Here is a 20,161-nt window from a genome sequence, read left to right on the forward strand (position 1 = left end):
TTTCTTTTTATCTACTTTTGGATAGAAACTCAAACTTTGGTTTTGAGTTTAAATGAGTTTAATTATGATCTTTTTGGGGTCCATTTATTGCTTGGTTCTGCAGTTGTATATATTTCAACAAATTTGGGATGTTTTAGGCCTTTATTTCCTTGAGTTCTTGTTCATTCTTGGTCTTTCTTTCCTCCCTGAGATCGATGCTACAAGCACTAGTTCTCTTTTTTATTGGTGCATTATTCTTATCCATAACAGTGTGATTCATACATGCACATAACTCAATCAATCTCCTTCCCCAGTGCCTTCCCTTTCCCATCCCTCTTTCTTCCTCCAGATCTGCTTCCTATACTCTACTGATTTCTCTTCTATTATTTTAGGTAGTGTATATTTATATATGGATCCATTATAGTGTGCTCATACACAGATATAGCATCATTTGGAAGTTTCATTCCCCAATACTCCTCCATCCTCTTTCTTTAAAAAAAAACTTTATTTTTATTTATTTATCTTTATGTGGTGCTAAGGATCGAACCCAGGGCCTTGTGCTCTACCACTGAGCTAATCCAGCCCCTCCTCCTTCCTTCTTGATCCTCTTCCTTTACTTTATTGATTTCTCTTCTATTTTCATGAGATTCCCATTTTAAAATTCTCTCTTTCTCTCTCTTTTTCTCTCTTTCTCTCCAGTTTCCACATATGAAACAAAATATTTGACTTTTGACTTTCTGAAGCTGGCTTATTTCACTTAGTTTGATGTTTTCTAGTTCCATCTATTTACCTGAAAATGATTAATTTCATTCCTCTTTATGGCTGAATAAAACTTCATTGTACATATAGTCTATATTTTCTTTGCCCATTTGTCTGTGGACAGGCATCGAGGCTGGTTCCATAACTTGACTATTGCATTACCATAAACCCTGATATACATGTATCATTGTAGTGTGCTGATTTTAGTTCTTTTGGATAAATACCAAGGAGTGGGAGAGCTAGTGGAATGGCATAAAATCAAAAAGCTTCTGCAACACAAAGAAAACAACTAAGAGTGTGGAAAAGAGCCTAGAGAATAGGAGAAAGTTTTGTCAGCTACTCTTCTGACAGAGGATTGATATTCAGAACATATAAAGAACTCAAAAACTTTAACAACAAACAAACAAACAAAAAACACAGAAAATCCAATCACTAATTGGGTAAAATATTTAAACAGATATTTCTGAAAAGAAGAAATACAAATGGCCAACAAATATATGAAAAAAAATTGTTTAACTTCTTTAGCAATCAGGGAAATGCAAATTGAAACTATACTGGGATTTTTATCTCACTCCAGTCAGAATGATGATTATAAAGAATACAAATAATAATAAATGTTGGTGAGGATATGGGGGAAAAGGTACACTTAAACATTGCTGGTGGGACTGCAAATTGGTACAATTGCTTTGGAAAGCAGTATGGAGAAACCTCAAAAAACTGAGAATGGAACCACCAAATGCTAGTTCTTTTGCTATTGTTATACAGGTCCCTAAGATCCTGTTCATTTCTAAATTCTCTGTTATTTGGATTGGGTAAATTCTATTGATCTTCCCTCAAGTTCATGGATTCCATTCTGTCTTCTCCACTCTATTTCTGGGGTCATTCTGCAAACTTATTATTTCAGTTATTTTATTTTTCAATTCTATAATTTGTATTTGGCCCCCCTTTCAACTATCCTGTTTTTCTGTCGTTTCTATTTGTTTCAGATGCATATGTTATTATCACCTGAGCACTTCTATCATGGGGACTTTAAAATTCTTGTCATATAATTCCCAAGATCTGATTTTTTCTCCATGTCAGTATCTGTTGGTTTTCTCATTTAAGTTGTAAATTTCCTGATTATTTATAATGACAGGTGAGTTTTTAAAATTGCCTCAGGCTCTTTGTATATTGCATTATGAAATTTTATTCAATCTTGGGTTAGTAGAGTGTCCATCTTTCCACTGGGTCTCTCCAACAGCGCCCTGGCAAAAGCAGAGCAAAGACTCGCCCTGTCTGCATGTGGCCGACAATTCAGCCCACACTTGGCCCTGATGATACAGGTGGGTGGGAGGGAGGAGTCAGAATGCCAGTTACCGCCATCTCCCACCACCCCATTATGCCTTGTTAAGGCTGGGTGAGGAGAGAGGCTTCTGCTGAAGCCCAGAGGGGAAAGCAAATCACTTCATTCTATTGATGCCAAGTGAGATTGTGGCTCAGCTTCTCATGTGACCCCTTGGGGGCCTGGGAGGGATGAGAGGGAAGAGATGACAATGTCCACCAACTCTGGTCACACTACCTCGTTTGGATTCTTATTGCTGCATTGTATGGGGTGTCAGCTCCTTGGTGGGCCAACTACCACCAGGGAGGGGGAGAATCTAAACTGTCAACTACCCCCTACTTATTCCTGGTTCAGTCTAAGAAGTCAGGTAGAGGTTGGGACTCTGCTCCCCACTGGACCTTGCCTGACACCAGGGTGGGCAGTTGAAGCATAATGGTGACTAGTTCCACCTTATGTCACCTGAATGGTGGATGTAGAAACTTGGTTCACCAGAAAGTCCTGCTGACACTCCATGATCAGAGAGGCTGAGCATTTCCTGCTGCCACCAAGAGTAAGATGGAAGATTAGCTCCCTACTCAAACCCACCAATACCCCTGGGTGGAGAAACAGGATTGCTATTACCTGGTTCTGCTGACTTTTTTGGGTCAGGGGTGAGACAGAAGATCAGCTCCCAGCTGGACCTGCTGAAATTGTTGGTAGGGTAGGATTGGGAAAGTAGTTAGGTTTTTTCTTCTATCTAACTGATATCCAGTGGATATGACCAACATGATTTTCTGGTAGGCCTCCATCTTCCTGGTCCTTCAGCTAGGGGGAGCAGGCTTCCTCTTGGAGTATATTTTGTTGACACTCATTAAAAATCCAGGAGGTATGTACCCTGACTGGGATATATGGGAGGCAACAAGGAAACCCAAATCGATTATTATCTCTCCATTCCTCAGATCCTGAAGTATCCTGGAACCTGCAGTCTCCCTTTCCCCTTTCAGTCTCCCTGCTGGTTTGCTGTTTTATGTGCAGGTCTCCTTATGGTGGAGAGGGAAGATGTGAGGAATGGGCTAGTCCATCTTGGTGGACCAGAAGTCCCCATTCTTCTTGTTTAAAAACACAAAGTTTTGATCACATTCCATGTACTATTTTATATCATTTTATGTACCATAAGTTTCTAATTTCTGTTACAAACAGTTCAATTTTAAAGGCTATAGAACTCCCCACTGAGTGGTCAGAACATGATTCATAAAATCACTTTGCTATTGTTGAAAATTTGGATTCTAGCATTATTGCTGTCATAAATAATGTACTGGTGAGAATGTACCTAAAGTCTTGCTGTATTTAGGATTATTACTTTAGGGTGGAGTCCCAGGAGTAAAATTATACCCAGCCCAATAGCAACATGCAAGGAGACCCCCTGTGCCCTCACCAACAATGGGGCTTCAATATGCTTTTGAGGATGAGTCAATATGATAGAGAAAAGAAAACAGTGTTGCAATTTTTTCCTAAGATACATTTCTTTCATCACTAGTGAGGTTGTTCAGTCCTCTCTTTTTGCAATTTGATATCTTATGTCCTTTTCCTGTTCGTCTTTGAGGGCTTCCATATTCCTTTGGAAGAGCCTTCTTAGTAGAAAAATCTGACTTAATACATACGAGTAGTTCTCTGAAACCAAAAAATATAATTCAACATTGAAGATAAGCTGAGAGCAATGACTTAATCCACAGTTCAGCTACTGCAAACATCAAGTACCTAACAGGAAAACACCTGCCAATTAAATAAAGACATCAGATGAAGATAAAACACGTGAAGCACTACAGATTTCTGGACAACTCTTGATCTTCAAAATTATGCTGTTTAAAATGAATAAACATTTCCTGAACCTTACCTGAAGCATGACAACATTGTCGCCTTCGAAAGTTACAAACACATCTGCATCACACTTCAAGTCTGAGATTCGGTTTTCCATCATGTAGCCCTATTGAAGAAGAAATAAAGAAAATAAGAAACACATTTTAAATTTGCAATCCCATCATTATACAGGATTAACACTTTCTTTGAAATTAAAAAATGCAGAAAATTAATTTTTCCATATTTTTATTGGTGCATTATAGTTTTACATAACAGTGGGATTCATTGTCACACATTTGCACATGCACAAAATATAAACAACGTGATTTGACCAACATCATCCCCAGCATTTCCTCCCTCTCTCCCTCTCCTCTTGCCTCCCCCTTGTCCCCTTCCCCTACCTTCCCCCCCTTCCTGCCCTCCACAGCCAAGGGCTCCTCCCCTCAAGGGCTCTTCCCCACCTACTGATCTCCTTTGGGGGAAAAAATGCAGGAAGTTGAAAGTAATAAAATAGCCATATTTTTTTCTAATCATAATAACCATTGTAAGAATTTTGATCCATCACATTAGCTTTTGATTCACAAATACTATTTTGCATATTGTCTTCATCTATAGTAAAAAACATTTTAAAATTATCATGTCATATTTTTCCAAAAAATCTCAATAAGATATATTGATATTACTCTCTCTTCCAAATATTATGAATTCTAATACATAGCAAGGTATCAGTGATTATACCCTACCATATACAGGCAAATAGCACCCCCAACATGCGACTTTATACAACTTTCTAAAAGTTGGCAAATAGACCTACAAAAATTCTTGGGAGGCCACATAAGAATCTTAAATTGCCACTCTGCATGGTGACATCATTAAACTATTCTGCCCCATAAGTTTGTTCTTTTTTAACTTCCTGAGGTCCTTACTACAATGGCAGCAGCCCACTGCTCATTTTCAAAGTGTTGAGTGTTTCCTCACATAAAGAACTGGCCGCTCAAGAGAACACAGGGTTAGGCCCAGGTGAACGGTGAAGGAAGCCACGCTTGTCTCTGGCCACCCCCTCCACATCCTCCCCACTCTCCTTTAGCTCGGTGTTTTCCCCACAAAATCTCCAGAGTCTTGCCCGATGCCCAGATCTGCTTCCACAATAAAGCACCGTCAGTAAGATCAGCAGTGACCGTCCCGTTACTTTTCCCAGGAGCACCTATCTGCAGGTAGCACAGTGGCTCTGAGTAGGGAACGCCAAATTTCAGTCCTATTAAAATTGTCCAGAGGACACAGAAAGTCACAGAAGGGTGCTCACCGGGCAGTTCACATATCCGAACCTCAGGGACCTGCTGCCTGGGGGACCTGCGTGGTTGCTAAAAATGGGCACAGGAGTCATGGAAGCCTGGACTTCCAGGATCCTGCTGCCCTCAGGGCCCTGGAAACCTGTGAGGATCAGCCCCTGCTGCCTGCCAGGAGGAAAACCCTCTAAGGCCTGGCCCTTCCTTTGTGCCCCTCAGCATCACAACTGGACAGTGTTAAGCCCCTGTAGTGACAGAAGCAAAGGAGTCTTCAGAAGTCCACCAGAATTCTTGATTGCGTTCATGAGGTTGAGCCGATTCTATCAATAATCAGTAGGACTCCAACCTGGGGAAGCTCTACCTCCCCCTCCCTACCTTCCTTCCACAACCACGGGCTCCTCTCCTCATCAGGAAACCACAAGAAATCAGGTTCCAACTGCCCATACTCCTGCCTCCTGTGCCCACCCCAAGGCCAGAGTCCCCTCACGTCCCACTGCAGGGTGGGGGACTCATTCACTTCACCTCCTCCTCTCCGTCCCCAAAGCAGCCCTGTGAAAGGATGTCACCCCCCCGTTTACTGATGAAGAAAGTGAGGTTCAGAAGAGGTGCTGGAATGTTCTAGAATCGTCTTTCAAGTTCCCACGTGGAAAAAAGAGGAACACTAAGTCCAACACCTCAGGGCTGAGAAGTGGTAGTTACATTAAGAATCACAGCGGCTAACCCCCAACATCATAATGTTGAAGAAAAAATGGGTTTGGCTCCTCTGTTCCCCCATGCAGGAAAGGGCAGCAGGTTCTTCTGGATACTATCTAACACTGCCCAGGAAACCAGGTGACCAGGGTTTCAAAATGACCGGAGGAACACTCTAGTCAAAGGACGGCAGAACGAGCCCCCACCAACAGGCTGTCAGAGGACGGGCCCTGGCAGCCTGGGGCACAGTGTGCCTCCTACCAGGTCTTCAATGCCACAGAGTTTATTGTCCCCCCTCAGCAGAGCTCCACTGTGAACCCTTGACTAATTGAAAGGTCAAGAAAGACTGGGTGAAGATTCTGGACTCTGTGGCTCTTGGGAGCCGAGGCAACAGGATGAAGACCCCCCAGAGAGCTTTCAGGTAAATGGAAATGAAACAGCAGAGAAAACCAAAGTGTAAGGCAGCAGTGGCAGTGGGTGGCATGTGGCTTCAATCTCCTGAAATGGCCAAGGATGTGCTTACCATCTAATTTCCTTAAAATAGGCCCAGAAAGCTAGGCATGGTGGTGCATGCCTGTTATCCCAGCAGAGTGCTGAGGCAGGAGGATTGCAAGTTCAAAGCCAGCCTCAGCAACTTGGGGAGGCCCTCAGCACCTTGGTGAGATCTAATAGAAATCAAAAATAAAAAGGACTAGGGAGGTGGCTCAGTCGTTAAGAATCCCTGGGTCCGATCCTGGGTATTCCCCTCTCCCCAAAAAAGAATAGGCCCAGAAGGCCCAGCCTCACTGAGGTCTAAATGCTGGGACATCTGCGGTGACTCCTGTAGAGACTAACCAGGCTCAGAAAGTCCAGGACTCTGTGGTTTGGGTAAGTGTGTGCATGAATTCAGAGGAAGCTCGAGACTGTGAGAAGCTCCTGAGTGGGGATTTGTAGCCTTCTTCCAGAGGGACTTCAATTCTAATTCTGAGCCTCACATTCTTTCAGGACAAATGACTATAAAAAGTGTGTGTGTGTGTGTGTGTGTGTGTGTGTGTGTGTGTGTGAATCTGTCATTTGGGGTAGGTACTAGGGATTAAACCCAGAGGCACTGAACCAAATCCCCAGCCCTTTTTATTTTTTGATTTGAGACAGGGTCTTGCTATATTGCTTAGGGCCTCACTAAGTTGCTGAGGCTGCCCTTGAACTTGTGATCCTCCTGCCTCAGCCTCTTGAATTGCTGGGATTATAGGTATGGGCCACCATGCCAGGCTGTCATTTTTTTTTTAATTAAACAAGAAGTTTTTTAAAAAATTATTATTTCTAAAATAACAATACATAAGCAGTGTCAAAAAAAAATCCCAGAAAACAAAAACAAAAGGAAAATAAAGATAATAATTCAGCATCCAACCTCACAGTGTAGAGGTTAATGATTGTCTAAGAAAGAATAACCCCAACAAAAGGGCTTAGGTTAGAAATTGGAAGTACAAGATGGAAACAGGAGTTGACAGGGTTGAGGAGGAAGAAGGGGGTGGACCAGAAACAACTGAGCAGCTCTGAGTGGAAGGGAGCCATAGACTGTTCCAGGAGGAGGAGGACATGACATAAAACAGGAGATACAGTCAGAGGAGACCTCCATAAGCGTTTACAAACCAGCACCGCAGAACGAGCCCAGAGAAGGGACAGCCTGGCAGGCCATTGTGGATCAAAATATTAATGTATTTCTCATTTTCTTCCTGTAGATTTATGGTTTGGGTCTCGTATTTAAGTCTTTAATCAATTGTAACCAATTTTTACATGGTGAGAGATAAGGGTCTAATTTTATTGTTCTGAATGTGAACACTCAGCTTTCCCAATATCATTTATTGAGTAGATTGTGTTTTCTCAACTGTGTGTTTTTGGCACCTTTGTTGAAAATCAGTTGGCTGTAAGTGTGTGGATTTACTTCTGGACTCTCTGTTCCAAGTCACTGGTCCATGTCTGTTTTTATGTCAGAATCCTGCTGTTTTGGTCATTATAGATTTGCAATGTAGTTTCAAGTCCTGTACTGACATGTATCCAGCATTACTTCTTTTGGCTAAGATTGCTCTGACTAGTCAAGGTTTTATGCGGTTCCATACAAATTTCAGATTGCTTTGTCTATTTCTGTCAAGAATGATGTTGGAATTCTGATACATATTGTATTTAATCTGTAGATCCCTTTGGGAAGTATGATCATTTTATCAATATTAATTCTTTCAACTCAAGAACACAAGATATCTCTCCATCTTTTGGAATCTTCCTCAATTGCTTTCATCAATGTTTTACAGTTTTCATTATAGAAGTTTTTCATCTCCTCGGTTAAATTTATTTCTAGGTATTTTTTAAACTATTGTAAATGAAATTTTCTTTTTCAGATAGTTCACTTTTAACATATGGAAATGATACTGGTTTAGTATGCTGATTTTTTCTCCTGTAACTCTACTGAATAGTTTTTTGTTTGTTTGTTTGTTTGGTTGGTTGTTTTGTTTGTTTTTTTAGTGAAGTCTTAAGGATTTTCTACATGTAAGAACATGTCATCTACAAACAGGAACAATTTAACTTCCTTCTTCCCAATTTGCATGCCCTTTATTTCTTTGTCTTGCCAATTGCTCTGGCTAAGGCTTCTAGGCTATGCTGAATGAAAGTGGTAAAAATGGGCTTCCTGGAAGATTTTAGATGAAAACTTTTCAACTTTTCCCATTCAGCGTAATGTTAACTGTGGGTTTGTCATATGGCCTTTATTGTGTTGATACATTCTTTCTGTACTCATTTGTTGAGTTTTTGTTGTGAAGAGATGTTGAATTTTGGCAAATATTTTTCTACAACTAGAGCAATGATTACATTTTTTTATAATTTTAACAGAATTATAATGTGATGTGCCACATTGTTTGCCTATGTTGAACCACTCCTGTTATCTCTGTCATGAATTACAATTGGTCATGGTGAATAATGTTTTAATGTGCTGTTAAATTTGGTTTAGTAGCATTTTGTAAGGGTTTTTGTATCCTAATACATCAGGTACATTGACTTGTAATTCTGTGTGTGTGTGTCTGTGGGTGTGTGCGTGTGTGTGTGTGCGTAGGCCTGAGGTCACTATGATCAGTGCATGGTCTTGTTTGGTTTTAGTGTTAGGGTTATGTTGGCTCCTAGAATAAGTTTGAAACAATTTCCTTCCTTTTTTATTTTTATTTATTTATTTATTTATTCTTGGAAATTTTTTTTTAGAGAGAGAGAGAGAGAATTTTTTTTTTTTTTTTTTGAGAGAGAGAGAGAGAGAGAGAGAGAGAGAATTTTTCAGTATTTATTTTTTAGTTTCCGGTGGACACAACATCTTTGTTTGTATGTGGTGCTGAGGATCGAACCCGGGCTGTATGCATGCCAGGCGAGCGCACTACCGCTTGAGCCACATCCCCAGCCCTCTTCTTGGAAAATTTGGAAAAAAGCAGTTGGCATTTCTTCTTCTTTAAATGTCTGGAAGAATCCAGCAATGAAGCTATCAAATCCTGGGCTTTTCTTTATGGGAGACACTTGATTACCAATGCAATCTCCTTACTCCTTATCAGTCTGTGCAGGTTTTCTGTTTCTTCATGGCTCTGTTTTGTGAGGTTGTATGTGCCTAGGAGTTCATCCATTTCTTTTAGGTTTTCTAATTTGCTGACACTTAACTGTTCATAATAATCTCTTGTGATCACTGTATTTTGTGCTATTAGTTGCAATGTTTCCTTCTTTGTCTCTGATTTGTTTGTTTGTTTTTTATTTGTAGGCTCTTCTCTTCACACTCCTAATTGCTTCCTTGGCCAGGCAGAAGCCTTTTAATTTGATGCCACCCCACTTATTGATTCTTGGTTTTATTTCTTGGGTTTTAGGGATCTTGTTGAGGAAGTGACACTTATACCAATATGATGAAATATTGACTTCATGTTTTCTTTTAACAGTTGCAAAGTTTCTAGTCTAATTCCTAAGTCTGGTCCATTTTGATTTGGCTTTTATGTAGGGTGAAAAAGATCTAATTCTTTTATATATGGATATCCAGTTTTCTCAGCAACATTGGTTAAAAAGGCTATCTTTTCTTCAACATATATTTTTGGTACCTGTGTCAATTAATGGATGGTTATAAGTAAGTGGCTTTGTCTCTGTGTCCTCTATTCTATTCCACTGGTCTTCGTATCTATTTTGATGCCAGTAGCATGCTGTTTGGTAACAATGTAGTAACAATGTTACTATAGCTCCATAGCTACAGTAACTCACATATATGTATCTATATAAACACTCACACATACATACATATACTTATCTATTTAAACAGTATATGTGTTTGCTAATGCCATTTTGTGGGTTGTTTTCTAGTTATGTAGGAGATCCTCCTTCCTCTCTGTCTTCCTAGATAGGGCCTCACTATGCTGCCCAGGCTGATCTTAAACTCATGGAGTCAACTGATCTGAATATGAAATGTCTCCCAAAAGCTCAGGAGACAATGGAGATCAGAGATGAAATGATTAGATGATGAAATCCATAATCTAGTCAGTGGATTAATCCATTTAATGGACTACTGTGCTAAGTGATAACTGTGGGCAGGTGGGGTGTGGCTGGAGGAAGAGGTCACTGGGGACATGCCCTTGGGGATTATTTATCTTGTCCCTGGCTCTTTGTGCTCTTTCTCTCTGCTTCCTGGTTGTCCTGAGCTGTGTGGCTTTCTTCTGCCACACCTTTATGCCATGATGTTCTGCCTTACCTTGGGCCCAGAACAATGGACTGAAACCACTGAGACCAAAATAAACTTCCTCCTCCAAGTTATTCTTTTTTTTTTTTTTGTACCAGGGATTGAACCCAGGGGTGTTTAACCACTAAGGAACATTCCCAGCCCTTTTTAATTTTTTATTTTAAGACAGGGTCTCACAAAGTTGCTAAAGCTGGCTTTGAACTCACGATCCTCCTGCCTCAGCTTCCCGAGTTGCTGGGATTACAGGCGTGCACCATCATGTCTGGCTCTAAGTTGCTCTTTTCAGGTATTTTTGTCACAGCAATGAAAAGCTGACTAAGACATGATCTTCCTGCCTCAGCTTTCCAAGTGTTGGATGGTGATTGATCTTAATCCTGTGACCACTAATCGTATTTGCACATTGACGTATGTACTGAGTTCAATCTTTGCAGTCTGACTTTGTTAGGAAGCATATTTCAGTAATAAAGCCTGTCCAGATATTCAGAGCAGGTCACCAGCAGAGTCCGTAAGCCTGTGACCACTTAAGTTATTGTAGCACTAGGAAGTGCCCTAAGCTAAGAACCATTACAGCTGGAGACCCATGATTACCAAGGAGAGTGTGGCACTGGGTCCTACCTAAACCCAGAGCCACCGATGTTGGTGAGGCCACGGGCCTTCCTGGGACACATGCATGCAACTTCTGCTGCTGAAGTTTATTCAGGGCCTGAGGTCACTAAGATCAGCCAGTAATGATGTAGGCACCTCCCTGGGACTGGGGGTTCCTCTCTGTCACCAGAGTGGATCTGGAGCCTCCATTCTGGTTCTGGCCTGGGGATAGGGGCTGAGGTTCTTCTCAGGGCCATGTGCTCCTGTGGCAGGCATGGTGTGGATTCCAAGGCCACGTCCCATGCTCACTTCTCTCTCTCCACACTATGCTTCCTAAGGTTGGGAGAAGGGTGATTGAGCAACACAAAGCTTCTCTTTTCCTACCCCCTCATTTGTCCTTTCTTGTTATGTCAGAACCAAGTGCTCTGATCCTTCACCTGGCTTCCACAGCTCCTGTGAGGGTATCTGCCTGCAAGGACAGTTGTTCAGATTAATGTTCCTGGGGCAGGGGGCAGGGGTGATTGCAGGAGAGTCTTCCTCTGCCATCTTGCTCCACCACCTGGAAGTGAACCTCCAGGAAGTGAACCTCTTCTTAGCCCACATGGGAAGGGCCATTGCTCCCAAGGACCAAAAGCCACAACCAGCCATCAGTCTTTCTAGAGGAGGGTAGAGGAAGGGAGAAGAGGAGAAAGCAAGAGTGCACTGCAGGGCTATGGTCTCTGGCTCAGAAGAGAAAGGGCTGAAACCATGTCTGAAGCCCCAAGTCAGACCAAAGGTACTGTCCTTGTTCCTTCCAGCAAGTGTTGGAGATTTGCCCAGCTCTTTTCCTGAAACCCTTTCTGCCAGAGACCTGCACTTTACTCAGGAGTGACTTCATCTGTTTTCTGTGGCTATGACTGAATACCACAGACTAGATAATTTATAAGGAGAAAAAATTATGTAGCTCATAGTTCTGAAGGCTGAGAAGTCCAAGATTGGGTAGCCATGTCTGGTGAGGTCCTTCTTGCTGGTTGGAACTCTCTGCAGAGTCCCAAGAAGGCTCAGGGCATCACATGGTCACACATGGCAAGCTTTCTCAAGTCCCTCCTCCTCTTACAATATCCCATTGGCCGCACCCATATGGCCTTGTTTAACTTTAATTACCTTGCAAAGATACTTTCCAGAAAAGTATCTCATGTGCCCCATCCTCCTTCTGTCCTGGGGTAGGATTTTTCCTCCATCTGTGAGCCTCCCTGGGGGTTCTAATTTTTATAAGTCTCCTAATTATCTCACTTTAACTGGAGTGACAAAAGGCCCATGCAGGGCTGGGCAACCTCCTCCCTTTCTGCTTGTGATGGTCTAAAATTTGGGTGCCAGCAGAGGTGAGGCAAAGAACCTCACCCCCCACTGGTGCAAAGGCCTATCCACAAGTATGGCTGTATGCTGGACCGGTAGCCAATGACGGGTAAGATCCAATTGCAATGGTACCAACCTAAGACAGGAGGCTGACGCCTTGAGGTCAGCTCATCCGATGACGGGTAAGGACCATATGTAGTATTGGACAACCTAAGACAGGCACAGTCCCTAAGCCACATGCTTGTTGTTTAATTAAACAGAAGCGGGGAGATGTTGAGAGCCACAGTTTAATCTGAATGATGCCTGGCATTTTGCTAGAGGGAATGGTTGAAAGGTGACCCTGCTCTGGGATTAGGGCGGATCCTGCTGGGATTAGGGCGGATCCTGATGCCTTGGGCAACCGCTACTTTGGAGTTCCCTTTGAGTTCTCCTGGGGTTCCGGGAGAATTGGCGTGTGGAGCCCAGTGGAGGGAAGTGTGTGTAGAGTGCCGGTGAGAGTTCGGGAATAAAGAGTTGCTGTTTGAACCTACAAGGCTTTGTGGCAGCTCGGTTATTTGTGCCCAGCCAGACTGCGGCACACACACACACACGCCCATGTGGCAGGGAGGCCACCATGTCAGCCGGGTTCTCAGCCCCCGTGTGCCCTTGGAGCTGCTGATGAATGAGAGCTGGAGGGCTGAGCTCTCCCAGAGCTCCTCTCAGCTGAGGCTGTGCTCTCTGTGGCAGGAGGGACTCCAGAGAGCCATGGCTGCTTCAGCTCCAATGGACTCTGCTCACTGTCTCCAGGGCCTGATGTAGAAGGCTTCTTGGGAGTGGGTTCTCGCTCTGTGTCTCTGTTGAGAATCTCTTCAGTGCAGGGCCTGAAAATGTTGCCCTGGGCATATCTCAAGTTATAAGTAAAAATATACTTTGGGTAGACCCACAAAAACAGCACAGGAAATCCATACACGAGTGTGTGTGTGTGTGTGTGTGTGTGTGGTGTGCATGAGCACACACGGACTAACCGATCTCCCTCCTATGGTCCATGTGCTGGAGTCCTAACCCCAGTACCTCAGGATGTGACTGTGTTTGGAGAAAGGGTCTTTAAAGAGGTAGGGTGATGTGCAGCGAATGTGACTAGTGTCTGCTGGGAGCCATCAGCCAAGTAGGTATGACAAATTCCTTGCCAGCTTACTCCCATGCTGTCTAGTGGAAGGACTTCTGAAAGGTGACCTTGCTCAAGGACCAGGGCAGGATCCGTGTTTAGGGTGTTCCCCCTTTAGAATAGGGCGGTTTAGCATAATAGGAGATTAGGGTGTTCCCCCTTTAGAATAGGGCAGTTTAGCATAATAGGAGATTAGGGTGTTCCCCCTTTAGAATAGGGCGTATCCTGCTGCTGAGTTCCTCTTGAGTGCTTAGGGTCAGACAGTATATTTTGGGAGACAGAAGCCCATGCGGTGTGAATTTGGGCAGAGAACGTGGATTCCCCCAGAGCGTGTTTGTAGACGGCCGGTGTGAGTTCGGGAATAAAGAATTGCTGTTTGAATCTACAAGCTGTGTGGAGACTCGTGATTTGTGCCCAGCCAGAGACTGCGGCATTTGGTGGCTCGTACGCGGAACGTCTGAAACTTGGAGGTAAGTGAAATTGCTCGCCCCTGAGGGAAGGCGAGAAATGGGTGACCATTTCAAAAAACAATGTGTTCTTCTTTTGATTTATTTTGTTTTTCTTTCAAGCTGCCTATCCCTAGAAATTTCTCAGGCAAACTGGAAAAAAATGGTTGACTAAAGGCTTGAAGTTTGTCGGCCCTGAGGAAGAGAAAATTGATACAACGATTTTTTATTCCGTTTTTGCTTCATTCAATTTCAGTTTTGTTTTGTGTTATCTTATTGGGTTGTGTTATCTTTATAGTAGATTAAAACAAACTGAAAAGATGTTAAGTAAATTGTTAGAGGTTCAGAACATGGAGAAAGACATTTTAGATCAAGCAAAAGAGAAGGTCTCTCGAGCTAGTCAGACAGAGGAAGAAAATTTAAAGGAAAAAGGGTTGTTAGGAAAAAGGCCACAACAGGAGGCTGTTACTAACTCCGTTTTATCACAAGAGGGTTTAATTCAACCAACAGCCCCACCGATAGAGACAGCTGAGTGGCCCTCAAACCCCGTAGTTGATAAATGGAATCCTGAGACAGGACCTCAAAGATTAGCATGCCCTGTACTTGAACAGGTAGGAGGGCAGCGAATTCACCGTGCTTTAGATTTTAAAACAGTGAAGCAGTTAAAAGAGGCTGTAACAACCTATGGTCCCCAAGCTCCCTTAACGGTGAGCATGGTCGAGTCCATTACTAACTTGGACATGACGCCAGCAGATTGGGCTAGCATGTGTAAATCTGTGCTAAATGGAGGACAATATTTGTTATGGAAGGTTGCCAATGAGGAATTTTACGCAGAGACAGCTAGGCGAAATGCAGCAGCCGGTTACCCTCAAAGAAATCTAGAAATGTTACTAGGGAAAGGACCTTATGAGGGTCAGCGGCAACAAATTGAATATGATCCTGCTATATATGCACAAATTGCTGCAGACGCAGTTAGGGCATGGAAGACTTTACAAGGACATGGAGATTTACAAGGTCAGCTATCTAAGGTAATACAGAGAGCTAATGAACCTTACGCTGACTTTGTAGATAGGCTAATTCAAACGGCTGCCAAAATATTTGGGGATACGGAACAAGCAATGCCATTGATAAAACAACTGGCTTATGACCAAGCAAATCGTTGCTGCAGAGAGGTTATTAGACCATGGAGACATGAAGATTTAAACACATATATTAAATTATGTAGAGATATTAATGAACAAGGGCAAGTCTTGGCAGCTGCAGTACAACAGGCTTTAGATGCCAGGCCAAAAACATGCTATGATTGTGAACAAACAGGATATTTTAAAAGGAGTTGCCCCATAGGAGGAGGATTTAACAAAACTAGGTATCAAAGAAATAGAATACCGGGTATTTGCCCAAGATGCCGTAGAGGGAGACATTGGGCTAATGAATGCCGTTCTCAAACTACCATAGAGGGTACTCCCTTATCAAAAAACGGACAAGGACCAGGTATTTACCCACGATATCGTGGAGAAAGGCATCAGGCTCCATTGCCAAAAAACGGACAGCCGGGCCCAATGCTCCGGGGCCCACAACCACAAATATACGGGACAGTGGAGGAACCCAGCAACACCATCAGAGTAGTGCCCAGGACACATTGTCCATTAAATCCCTCATCAGACAAACCCGAGGGAGCGCAGGGTTGGACATCTGCGCCTCTGCCAGAGCAGTACTAACTCCAGAGATGGGAGTTCAAATCATTCCCACAGGAATAAAAGGACCTCTTCCCCAAGGGACAGTAGGCTTATTATTGGGACGTAGTTCATCTACATTAAAAGGACTTATGATAAGTCCCGGGGTAATTGATCCCGATTATGTAGGTGAAATAAAAATTATAGCTAGTTCTCCAAGAGGTATATCAGTAATTTCACCTGGAGATAGAATAGCACAGTTGTTAATAGTACCCAGCCTACATAATAAATTTCCTAGTCATAGTGTAAAAAGAGGTTCCAGGGGATTAGGCTCCACAGGTGTAGATTGGGCTATGTTGTCTTTAAATTTAGATTCTCGCCCAATGTTAAAACTAAATATTCAAGGACACGACTTTAATGGGCTACTGGACACAGGTGCAGACCTTAGCATCATATCTAGTAAGGAATGGCCAAAACATTGGCCATTACAACAAGCCACTCAAACGCTTCGAGGCCTAGAAGTGGCTACTAATCCCCATAGAAGTGCAATGATATTAGATTGGAAGGATCCTGAAGGATGTGAGGGAACTATACAGCCCTATGTATTGGATCATCTTCCTATAAATTTATGGGGACGAGATGTCCTAGATCAATTAGGTTTGACGTTAACAAATAACATCAATCCTAATGCGCCCACTACTAGGGCTAGACAAGGTTTTAGGAAAGAAAAAAGATTAGGAAAACAAGGACAAGGTATAGCAGCACCAATTCAAATAGATCAAGGAACAGACAGACATGGGTTGGATTTTCAGAAAGGGCCACTGAGACAATCAAAATTACTTGGAAATCAGAAAGACCAGTGTGGGTTCCTCAGTGGCCCCTGACTAAAGAAAAGATACAAGTAGCCCATGATCTGGTCAAACAACAATTAGCGGAAGGACATATACAACCTTCCATATCTCCCCATAATACTCCCATTTTTGTCATTAAAAAGAAATCTGGTAAATGGAGATTATTGAAGATTTAAGAGCCATTAATAATGAGATGGTTATTATGGGACCTGCTCAATCAGGGATTCCTCAATTGTCTGCTTTGCCAAAAACCTGGCATGTTTTAGCCATAGATATTAAAGATTGTTTTTTTTTCAATTCCAATTCATCCCGAGGATAGTCCACGTTTTGCATTTACTATCCCTGCATTAAATCATGAAGGTCCTGATCAGAGATATGAATGGAAAGTACTCCCTCAAGGGATGGCTAACAGTCCAACTATGTGTCAAATATATGTTAATAAAGCAATTCAGCCACTTAGAAATCAAAATCCTGAACTACAAATATTTCACTATATGGATGATGTATTATTGGCACATAAAGATAAAAACATATTGCTGGAATGTTATGCCACACTTACAAACTTATTAAAAAATTATAATCTAGAGATAGCAATAGATAAAGTACAATTAAATTTTCCAATTAATTATTTAGGAGTTCTATTATCCTCAACCATGGTCCGTCCACCAAAAATTCAAATACGAGTAGATCAACTCAAGTCACTTAACGACTTTCAAAAGTTATTGGGAGACATAAATTGGATAAGGCCTTATCTAGGCATACCAACAGGAGAGTTGGGACCTTTATTTGATATTCTAAAAGGTCCATCAGATCCAAACTCACCCCGCATGTTAACGCCTGAAGCAAGAAAGGCATTGAAAATTATTGAAACATATATGGAAAATATACATTTGGATAGAATTGATATAAGTTTGCCTTTATTATTTATTGTACTACCAACAAAAAATATTCCTACAGGAGTATTTTGGCAAGAAGGTCCATTATTGTGGATACATTTATCTTATTCTCCTAACACTATTCTTACTAGGTATCCTGAGGCTGTAGGACAATTAATACTCAAAGGAATAAAAGCAGCAAAGGGAGTGTTTGGAATTTCTCCCAATAAAATTATTACTCCGTATACTATGGATCAAATTGATGAGTTAGCTAATGAGTTAAATACTTGGGCAATAATCATGTGTAAATCTAATGTTTCATTTGATAATCACTTACCATCTAATCCTTTGTTGTCTTTTTGGTCTAAGCATCCTGTAGTTTTTCCAAAAATGACAAGAAAAACCCCTATCATGAATGCTCCAAATATATTCACTGATGGGTCAAATAATGGTACAGCAGCAGTAGTTACCCCTGATCAAACTTTTACATTTTTAGTACCCAAACAATCAGCTCAAAAGGTAGAGCTTAATGCAGTATTACAAGCCTTTTTAATGTTTAAAGATTCTGTATTTAATTTATTTTCTGATAGTCAGTATGTAGTTAATGCTATAGTATCTCTTGAAGATGCTGGTAGGATTTCCCCTTCTTCTACTGTTTTCTCTTTGTTTTCCACTATACAAAGTCTAATCTGGGACAGAAAAGATCCATTCTTTATAGGACATATTAGGGCACATACAGGATTGCCTGGAGCCCTTAGTTTGGGCAATGATTTAGCAGATAAAACTACACATGACATACATATTTTCTCTACACTAGAAGAAGCTATGAATTTTCATAAAAAATTCCATGTTAATGCTAATACTTTACAAAAGCGTTTTAAAATAACTAAGGAACAAGCCAGACATATAATAAAACAATGTCAAAATTGTGTGACCTTTTTACCACAAGTTAATCTTGGAGTCAATCCTAGAGGACTGATACCTAACCATATTTGGCAGATGGACATCACACACTTGCCAGAATTTGGAAAATTAAAATATTTACATGTTACAATTGATACTTCTTCCGGATTTTTGATGGGCTCCCTTCATGCCGGAGAAAAAACTAAAGATGTTATAGCTCATTGCTTACAAAATTTTGCCACTGTGGGTGTTCCTAAACAGTTAAAAACCGATAACGGTCCTGGCTATACCTCTACCTCTTTTAAACAATTTTGCTCATCATTTGGTATTACTCATATAACAGGAATTCCATACAATCCACAGGGACAAGGCATAGTTGAAAGAGCTCATCAAACTATTAAAACGTACTTACTAAAACAAAAAGAGGGAATTGGAAAGGGGTATATATCCCCCAAAGATAAACTTAAAATAACGCTTTTTACTCTAAACTTTTTAAATTTGGATTCATCAGGACTTAGTGCTGCGGAAAGGCATATGTATCCAAAAAATGTGCATAAGCCTAAAGTTCTTTGGAAAGATATTCTAACAGGACAATGGAAAGGTCCAGACCCAGTGATTGTCTGGAGTCGGGGCTCTGTTTGCGTGTTTCCACAGGGAGAACAGCAGCCGATTTGGATTCCAGAAAGACTAACCAAAACGATTTCTACAGATCAAAAAGAAGATGATTTGACTCAAATCCATAACAGCTGATATCCAGAACTCCAGCTTGGCCATTCTTACATCTGCGACTGTGATTAACCAGGATACTTTTTTCAATATCTATTTTATTATTGCATTTTCCACATCATAAGGTTCTATTTTTATTTTTTGAGCTCATACAAACCTAGGTTAATGTTTTTCTGATCAGTTTTATTTTTTGACTATAGAGTTTTTAAACATTGCAATGGAGATTTCACCTAGGTAAAGCTACAAGGCCTTTATTATTATCTTATGTGTTGTACGTTTGTTTGCACATTTGTGTTTTGTGTTGTATGTCTGTGTGTGCGTATTTCATATATGAGGAGCGCTCATGAGAAAATGGATCTGAATTTTTTTTTTCACGTGATTTAAATGGCTTAATTTAAATTAGGTAAACAGCTGTTAAGGATTGTTTTTAAAGGTGGTTAACAGATCTGCTTGTTTACTAATTTAAATCAGGTAAACAGCTGTTAAGGATTGTTTTTTAAGGAGGTTAACAGATCTGTTTGTTTACTTTCACCTTTCCTTTTCATTATATTTAATAATTCTTTTCAGGTTAATGTCTTTTTAGCATCATTGCCAGAATTCCTATCTTCATCCCAATGAATATAACTCAACAAGTATGCTCAATCAAGGAGTCAACTTACTTTGGTAGGAAACGGACTTTGGGAAGAGACGGACAGATTGATAGATTCCTCCCCTTTGAACTGCTTACAGAACTTGTCTGGACTATGTAACTACGTTTAGTGCAGCAAATTGTGGTAATGCTGGCATATCTTTGCTGATGGTGTCACCAGTGATCTTTGCTGATGGTGTCACCAATGATGCAATTTTTCCAAAGGAACTGTCAAATTGGCTTGGTGTCATGGCATTTCTGTATCCTCCTCCCTTCTGCTAGTGATGGTCTAAATTTGGGGGCCAATGGCTATATGCTGGACCGGTAGTCAGTGACGGGTATGATCCAATTGCAGTGATATCAACCTAAGACAGGAGGCTGACGCCTAAAGGTCAGTTGCCTAAAGG

At 41.4% G+C, this 20,161-nt stretch overlaps 1 protein-coding gene across 1 annotated transcript in view; it reads right to left on the reverse strand.

The window, feature by feature from the left end:
• Positions 1-20,161, reverse strand: part of Acoxl (acyl-CoA oxidase like) — a 286,003-nt gene that overhangs the window by 122,986 nt on the left and 142,856 nt on the right. Inside the window, 1 exon segment of the mRNA XM_076833499.2 lies at positions 3,933-4,022. Within this exon segment, the coding sequence (XP_076689614.1) occupies positions 3,933-4,022 (90 nt within the window).

Source organism: Callospermophilus lateralis, chromosome 14 (assembly GCF_048772815.1).
Source record: "Callospermophilus lateralis isolate mCalLat2 chromosome 14, mCalLat2.hap1, whole genome shotgun sequence".
Classification (NCBI taxonomy): domain Eukaryota; kingdom Metazoa; phylum Chordata; class Mammalia; order Rodentia; family Sciuridae; genus Callospermophilus; species Callospermophilus lateralis.